Here is a 9,158-nt window from a genome sequence, read left to right on the forward strand (position 1 = left end):
AGTTTTATTGGCATAGAGTTGCTTGTAGTAGTCTCTTAGGACGTGCTGTATTTCTGTGGTGTCTGTTGTAACTTCTTTTTCATTTCTAATTTTGTTGATTTGAGTCCTCTCCCTCTTTTTGTTTTTCTTTTTTTTTTTTTACAGAAAAGGCTTTATTACAGTTTGAAAGATTGACATTTTGGGGAGAAAGGCACGACAATTATTATTTTTACTTTTCTGTGCATATTGCAAAAAGGAGATATGTCAAGTTCCCACTCTGGAGTTTTTGAAACCTCTCATCTTAGATTGCTGTGGCTTCTTGGGTGAGGTATCCTGGTTTTAGAGCTTAAAGCATTTCTCACTGTATCTATGAATAGTCACACATCCATGATAGGACACTGGCCTGGGCATTGCAGCTACCCCTGTGATGATACTTGTTGCAGGATCATAACAGAGAATAGTGACTGTGGCTTCTCCATTTTCCCGTCTTCCACCCAGGATATATATTTTACCATTACATACAGATATACCACAGTTTTCCTGTCGGCTGAATGTATTCTGTACATGCATCCAGTAATCTTCAACGGGATCATAACAGTATATTGCCTTGGTCAGTCCACCAGCAACATATATCAGGTTGTTTAAGGATACGGCTGTTATACACCTCTTGGCAATTGGGATAGCTGCACGAAGTAGCCAAGAATTGGTTTCTGGATCATAAGATTGAACCTTATCAGAACAAGTATTATCATCAGGTCCTCTACCAATCACAAACAATTTGCCTATACAGCTAGTCACGGCAGGAGAACTCACTGCTTCCTTAAGGGGGGCAACTTCAGTCCATCGATTTGAAAAGGAATCATAACATTCTACACTGCTAAGTCTGTTTTGCCCATCATAGCCTCCAACAACATATACTTTACCAAGGAGGACAGCCATTTTGTGACGCCATCTGCCTTTATTTAGAGAAGCAACTCTGATCCAAATATTCAACTGTGAGTTATAAATCCAGACATCACGGCCATTGATTCTTCCACCTGAAACAAGAATGTCATTCCTTAGAGCACAGACCGCATACTCTGATTTGGTAAATTCTGGAAGCTTAGCCAAAGACTTCCACTCTCCTGTCACAGGATCATAGCACTCAGTGTATGGAAGATTAAATCCTCCAACTCGTTCACAGCCTCCAACGACAACTATCACCTCAGAATAGCCAGTTGACCTGCGTGGCCTTGTCCTTGGGGACATCATTTCATTCCCAAGTATGTGGTACCGTCTTGCTTCATGCAACAGCTGGTAACACTCAGGAGAATTCTGGATCAGTTGGTCCACCTCAACTGTTTGAACAAAGTAGTTGGGATGCAACAGAGGGAGTCTCACATGTGTCAGGAGCTCATGTAACAGTGGTCTTCTCAGATCAACAGCACGATAGACCCAACGCATGACAGCTTCAAAAACCATCTCCTCTTTGCCAATGACAAGTTCATCACTACAAATATAATCAATAAGTTCATCTTTGTCAAGCTCAAGAAATTCTTCATGCTGGGACACATCCTCAAAAGTCTGTAATGCAAAATGCTTGCCTTTTGTGAAGAGTGTTTTGAGGGAATGGGTATCAGCAAAGCGCTGGATTCCTAAGCAATTGCAAGGATCAAGTTGCTCCTCCAAGAACTTGGCACATGCATCACGGAGAACACTAATCTGAAAAAGGCTTGATGTTTCAAAGAGATACTGTACATTTTCTGTAGTGATCTTCACTTTTCCAGTATAAACATACTGCAAAAAACATTCCATAGCTTCAGCTAAAATACCATTGATCTCAACCAACATTTCTCGGCTTTCCCTGTGGTCATTACAAAACATAGCTCTGAAGTAGCTACTACAGGCTGAGAGAACAGCTCTATGGCAAGGAAATTCTTTTCCTTCCACACAAATGATAACATCTGTGAACAAACGACTACCTCGGAATTCATTAAATATCTGGACTATGTTTTCAGCGTGGGATGATCCTGAAGAGAAGTCAAAAAACTCACGGCCTGTCAGAGATTTAGGGTCCATTTCAAAAACTTTACGCTTTGTTGCTGGTGAATCACGCACTCTGAGATCCTCTCTGTTTAGTCTTCGTCCCAATATTAGTACCATTGTTACATCAGTTGACTATATAATTGTTGAGAAATAACTGTTAAGGATCTTCCTTATGTGGCTTTTTAGCATTTGCTTGATCAAAGCCCCAGTTTTTCCACACCAACCTAATCAGTAAGGGCTAGGGACTGAGGAGGTCAGTGTACGAGGTCCAAAGGTGTTATATAGTATCAGAATTGATTTTAGAGTGTAGAACTGCAATCAAGCTTATTTTTCCTTTAGCATGCAGGACCCCTTAACTTCCAGCAGCGAAGCACTGTCTCCCCTCTCCCTCTTTTTCTTGATGAGTCTGGTTAATGGTTTATCAATTTTGTTTATTTTCTCAAAGAACCAGCTTTTAGTTTTATTGATCTTTGCTATTGTTTTCTTTGTTTCTATTTCATTTATTTGTGCTCTAATCTTTATTTCTTTCCTTCTGTTAACTTTTGGTTTTGTTTGTTCTTCTTTCTCTAGTCCTTTAGGCTTAAGGTTAGATTGTTTATTTGAGATTTTTCTTGTTTCTTGAGGTAGGCTTGTATTGCTATAAACTTCCCTCTTAGAACTGCTTTTGCTGCATCCCATAAGTTTTGGATCGTCTTGTTTTCATTGTCATTTGTCTCTAGGTATTTTTTGATTTCCTCTTTGATTTCTTCAGTGATCTCTTGGATATTTAGTAACATATTGTTTAGCCTCCATGTGTTTGTTACGTATTTTTCCATGTAATTGATTTCTAATCTCATAGTGCTGTGGTCAGAAAAGATGCTTGATATGGTTTCAATTTTGTTAAATTTACTGAGGCTTGATTTGTGACCCAAGATGTGATATATCCTGGAGAATGTTCTGTGCGCACTTGAGAAGAAAGTGTAATCTGCTGGTTTTGGATGGAATGTCCTGTAAATATCAATGAAATCTATCTGGTCTATTGTGTCATTAAAAGCTTCTGTTTCCTTATTAATTTTCTGTTTGGATAATCTGTCCAATGGTTTAAGTGAGGTGTTAAATCCCCCCCCCCATTTTATTGTATTACTGTCGATTTCCTCTTTTATAGCTGTTAGCAGTTGCCTTATGTATTGAGGTGCTCCTCTGTTGGGTGCATATATATTTATTATTTTTATATATTCTTCTTGGATTGATTCCTTGACCATTATGTAGTGTCCTTCCTTGTCTCTTGTAACATTCTTTCTTTTAAAGTCTATTTTATCTGATATGAGTATTTCTACTCCAGCTTTCTTTTGATTTCCATTTGCATGGAATATCTTTCTCCATGCCCTCACTTTCAGTCTGTATGTGTCCCTACATCTGAAGTGGGTCTCTTGTCGACAGCATATAGATGGGTCTTGTTTTTGTATCCATTCAGCAAGCCTGTGTCTTTTGGCTGGAGCACTTAATCCATTCATGTTTAAGGTAATTATTGTTATGTATGTTCTTATTACCATTTTCTTAATTGTTATGGGTTTGTTTTTGTAGGTCCTTTTCTTCTCTTGTGTTTCCCACTTAGAGAAGTTCCTTTAGCATTTGTTGTAGAGCTGGTTTGGTGGTGCTGAATTCTCTTAGCTTTTGCTTGTCTGTAAAGCTTTTGATTTCTCCATCGAATCAAATGAGATCCCTGCTGGGTAGGGTAATGTTGGTTGTGGGTTCTTCCCTTTCATCACTTTAAATATTTCATGCCACTCCTTTCTGGCTTGTAGACTTTCTGCTGAGAAATCAGCTGTTAACCTTATGGGATTTCCTTTGTATGTTATTTGTCCTTTTTCCCTTGTTGCTTTCAAAAATTTTTCTTTGTCTTTAATTTTGCCAATTTGATTATGTGTCTCAGCAGGTTTCTCCTTGTGTTTATCCTGCCTGGGACTCTGCACTTCCTGGACTTGGGTGGCTATTTCCTTTCCCATGTTAGGGAAGTTTTCGACTATAATCTCTTCAAATATTTTCTCTGGTCCTTTCTCTCTCTCTTCTTCTTCTGGAAGCCCTATAATGCAAGTGTTGTTGCATTTAATGTTGTCCCAGAGGTCTCTTAGGCTGTCTTCATTTCTTTTCATCCTTTTTTCTTTATTCTGTTCCACAGCAGTGAATTCCACCATTCTGTCTTCCAGGTCACTTATCCATTCTTCTGCCTCAGTTATTCTGCTACTGATTCCTTCTAGTGTAGTTTTCATTTCAGTTATTGTATTGTTCATCTCTGTTTGTTTGTTCTTTAATTATTCTAGGTTTTTGTTCTCTAAATCTTCTAGGTCTTTCTTAAACATTTCTTGCATCTTCTTGATCTTTGCCTCCATTCTTTTTCTAAGGTCCTGGATCATCTTCACTATAATTATTCTGATTTCTTTTTCTGGAAGGTTGCCTATCTCCACTTCATTTAGTTGTTTTTCTGGGGTTTTTACTTGTTCCTTCATCTGGTACATAGCTCTCTGCCTTTTCATCTTGTCTATCTTTCTGTGAATGTGGTTTTTGTTCCACAGGCTGCAGGATTGTAGTTCTTCCTGCTTCTGCAGTCTGCCCTCTCAGGAATTTCACCCTTTGGCTGAAACTTTCTGTTAACCTAACTACATTAGAGCAAACTGAGGTTAACCACAATATGAGGCACCTTCTCTCTCTGGCCTTTAGCTACATTAAGAGAACAACCACCACGGCAATTCCAAAGTCTTTGTGTTACATTCAAAATTGCACCTGGCTATCTACTAATATAATTTCAAGCATACAACATGATGCTCCTCCAATAGCAAAAAGCAACATGGGAGTGGTAAAAAAAAAAAAGTTATTAGCTGCAGTTCAGGGAAAAGGGCACTATAAAAAGGATTGGTAATCTGCTAAAGGGCTCTAGCAAAACCCCAGTAAACTGAGATCACATATAACATCTAAATTATAGGGAAGATGTCCTATTCTCTAATTTTTGATTAGCTATGAACGTTGAGAAGCCAAACTACTCTCCTCTTTATAAAAGTTCACTTACTAAGGTAAGGAAGTGGTTAGACTTGCCATTTTGCCTGAAGCAGTTACCTGATCTAAGGATATGTTTTTGTGTATAGTAGTCATCTGTGCTACTAAAAAGTAATGGGGAGAGGAGAAGGAAGTAACACTGATAGGGGAAAAACCTTGATTCCTACAAAAGAACAGAAAAAGAGTTGAGACTAATTTACTAATGTTTTTCTTTTGGGGGGGAAAACCTATCTCTCTTTGTGTATACACATAGACACACACAAATATATGCATATATATTACATATATCTGACAGATAATATTTTCCAAAGATATCTCCCAACCCACATTCTCTTATGCTAGGTGACCTTGCCATTCTGCCATTAAGAGATGGAGTCTTGTGACATCAGCAGCATGGCCAAGTGACACAGTCTCTCCCCTTCAATCTACAACCAGTAAAACACCCACAGCTCAACAAAGGTGCCTCTACCCAACATACCAGGGTGCCAAAGAATTCCACACACCTGTTCATCTAAAGGTGCGTGGAGTGGAACACACAGGTGGAAATAGGGGAATCTTGGAGGTGGTGCCTGCAATCCTGGCATTCCAGAGAACGCAGTAGCAGCAGGGGAGGTGGTGCATACAATTCCAGCCTCCTGGCTGCAGTGGCACCTGTGGCCACAGGTAACTGGGCAGCAGTGGCAGTGGGGTCTGGCACCCTGACACTCCAACCACTGAGGTGCCCACGATGCCAGCCCCTTTCCTCCAATCCTGCAGCAGCAGAGCCCATGGAGCTTAAAACACCAGACATAGCAGAGGCTCCCATGCATCCTGACTCCCATCCTCCAGCCTCCCTCTCTCCCTGCAGCAGCAGAGCCTGACACTCAGGGGAACCTGCACGCAGCAGAAGAGCCCACCATCCTGGTGCCCCAGGCAGCAACACCAGTGATACTGACAGTAGCACAGCACCAATGACCCTAGAGGCACAAGAAGCCATAACAAGGGCTCAGGTCAACACCTCTGAGAGGCAGTGGAGGGCATAAAGGGCCAACTCTCCATTCTAGTCAGAGGCAGCTCAGGTAAGAAAACAAAAACCTGTGCTATAGTGCCACCTACTGGAATACAGAAGAAAAGCCTTTAACTTCTAACCTGTTGAATCATTAGAATCAAGTGGAATGGTGTTTGCTACTTCAAATGCATCAGTAGATAAACAACTAACTCATCAAGCACCATGAATACCCACCACAGTAACACTGTACCACAAAGAGAAAATGACAGTTCTCCAGAAACCAAACTTAAAGTCATGGAATACTGCAATCTAACTGATAGAGAATTCAAATAGCTGCCATGAAGAAACTCAATGAGATACAAGAAAACTCAGAAACACAGTTCAGTGAACTCAAAAATAAAATTAATGAACAGAATACTTTACCAAAGATATTGAAACTCTAAAAAAGAAACAAACAGAAATTTGGGAGTTGAAGAACTCAATATCTGAGATGAAGAATGCATTAGAAATCACTGGAAATAGGGCAGACCATAGGGAAGAGAGAATTAGTGAGCTCAAAGATAGAAGTGTAGAAGTGATACCAGTAGAAGGAAGAGAAGTGCATACTTAAAAAATGAGGAAATTCTATGAGTGCTATCTGACTTTTTTAGGAAGGGCAACAGAGTAATGGGTATCCCAGGAGAAGAAAGAGAGAGAAGGGAGCGAAGAGTTTATTTAAAGAAACTATAGCTGAGAACTTTCGAAACCTGGGGAAGGAGCTGGATATACAAGTCCATGAGGCAAAGAGAACACTTAATTAGCCCAATGCAAAAAGACCTCTTCCAAGACACACTGTATTAAAACTGTCAAAAGTCAATGACGAAGAATTTTAATGGCAGCCAGGGAAAAAAGGATGGTAACTTACCATCCAGTAGGCTATCGGCAGATTCCTCAACAGAAACTCTACAGGCCAGGAGGGAGTAAAACAACACTCTCAAAATACTGAAAGATAAAAATTATCACCCTCAAATACTCTATCCAGCAAAGTTCCATGCAGATATAAGGAGAAATAAAGACTTTACCAGACAAACAAAAGCTAAGGGAGTTCATTAACAGTAGACCTGACTTACAAGAAATGCTGAAAGCAGCTCTTCCACAAGAAACAAAAAGGCAAGAGTACACAAAAATTTGAGTAAGGTAATAAATAGACAGGCACAAGCAGAAAATCTCAACTCTTTCTCTTTATCAGAATAGGTTTTTATTTTTTATTCTTTTTGGCCATGCCACGTGGCCTGCAGGATCTTAGTTTCCCAACCAGGGATTGAACCCAGGCCCTCTGTAGTGAAAGCACAGAGTGCTCACCACTGGACCACCAGGGAATTCCCCAGAATAGGTTTTTAAACACTTTATTATAGCATAAAGTTTAAAGCAGGGGGGAAGCAGAAAAATAACTTTAGTTACTTCAATTTGGTAATAAACTTGCAATGTAAAAAGGGATAATTTGAGATGACAAAAACACAAAAGGCAAGGGGAAAAGGATGAAACCCATATAGGTAAATAAAGATAAGATGCTATCAGCAGAAAAAGGACTATTTTATCCAAGAGAAAGCTTATACAACCTCTTGGTAACCACAAAACATAAATCTAGAGCACAGACATGAAATAAAATATTTAAAAAGAGTAAACTGAGAAAAACATCATAGAAAACCTCAAACCAAAATGGCAGATGGAAACACAAGGAAAAAGAAACAATGGAGATATAGAGCAACTAGAAAACAAAAGATAAAATGGCAATACCAAGTTCTCATCTATCAGTAACTACTCTATGTTTAAACGGATTGAGGGAACCAATCAAAAGACAGAGAGTGCTTCAATGGATTAAAAAACAAGACCCAATGATATGCCGCCTCCAGGAGACTCACCTGAGCTCTAAGGACAAATATAGGCTCAAAGTGAAGAGATGTTATATGATACTCCAAGCAAATGGGAACCAAAAGAAAGCAAATGTAGCCATACTCATATCAGACAAAGTAGACTTGAAGCCAAAAAAAAAGGTAACAAGAGACAAAGATGAACAGTATATAATGATAAAGGAGATAATTAATTGAGAAGACATAATAGTTATTAATATGTATACACCTAACATAGGAGCACCAAAATATATAAAACAACTATTAACAGACCTAAAGGGAGAAATTGACAGCAACACAGTAATAGTAGGGGACTTTAACACCCCACTTACATCAATGGATAGATCATCCAGATGGAAAGTCAACAAGGAAACAACAGCCTTAAATAAAGCATTATACAAAATGGATTAGATAGATTTGTACAGAACATTCCATCCAAATGCAGCAGAATATACATTCTTCTCAAGTGCAGATGGAACTTTTTCAAGGATAGACCATATGTTGGGGACAAAACAAATCTCAAGATATTTAAGAAGACTGAAATTATATCAAACATCTTTTCCAATCACAATGGTATGAAACTAGAAATCAACTACCAGAAGAAAGCTGGATAAGTCACAAACATGAAGACTGAAAAACATGCTGCAGAACAACTATCAGGTCAACAAAGACATCAAAGGAGAAATAAAAAATTACCTGGGGCTTCCCTGGTGGCGCAGTGGTTGAGAGTCCACCTGCCGATGCAGGGGACACGGATTCGTGCCCCGGTCCGGGAAGATCCCACATGCCGCGGAGCGGCTAGGCCTGTGAGCCATGGCCGCTGAGCCTGCGCGTCCGGAGCCTGTGCTCCCCAACGGGAGAGGCCACAACAGTGAGAGGTCTGCGTACTGCAAAAAAAAAAAAAAAAAAAAAAAAAAATTACCTGAAGACATATGAAAATGAAAATATGATATACCAAAACCTGTGGGATGCAGCAAAAGCAGGATTAAGAGGGAAGTTTATAGCAATACAGGCCTACCTCAAGAAACAAGAAAAATCTCAAATAAACAATCTAATATACACTTAAAGGAACTAGAAAAAGAAGAACAAGTGAAGCCAAAAATCAACAGAAGGAAGGAAATAATAAAGATCAGAGCAAAAATAAATGAAATACAGTCTAAAAAGACAATAGAAAAATCAATGAAACTAAAAGCTGGTTCTCTGAAAAGATAAACAAAATTGATAAACCTGTAGCTAGACTCACTAAG

General features: G+C 39.2%; 1 protein-coding gene across 2 annotated transcripts; it reads right to left on the reverse strand.

Annotated features, from left to right (window-relative positions):
- Window positions 1-273: 273 nt before the first annotated feature.
- On the reverse strand, window positions 274-5,022 carry LOC111173013 (kelch-like protein 24). Of its 2 annotated transcripts, XM_089907884.1 has the most exons (2): window positions 898-5,022; window positions 274-708 (listed from the first exon to the last, which is right to left on the reverse strand). In XM_089907884.1, exons 1-2 carry the CDS (start codon window positions 2,119-2,121, stop codon window positions 319-321), a joined length of 1,614 nt encoding a protein of 537 aa, XP_089764010.1. In that variant the 5' UTR covers window positions 2,122-5,022; the 3' UTR covers window positions 274-318. The 2 variants fall into 2 exon arrangements, with proteins under 2 accessions (XP_089764010.1, XP_089764009.1); XM_089907883.1 differs by having other exon boundaries at window positions 278-5,018.
- Window positions 5,023-9,158: the final 4,136 nt, after the last annotated feature.

Source organism: Delphinapterus leucas, chromosome 2 (genome assembly GCF_059928025.1).
Source record: "Delphinapterus leucas isolate spDelLeu-1000000601 "Yukka" chromosome 2, BTC_Dleu_Yukka2, whole genome shotgun sequence".
NCBI lineage: Eukaryota > Metazoa > Chordata > Mammalia > Artiodactyla > Monodontidae > Delphinapterus > Delphinapterus leucas.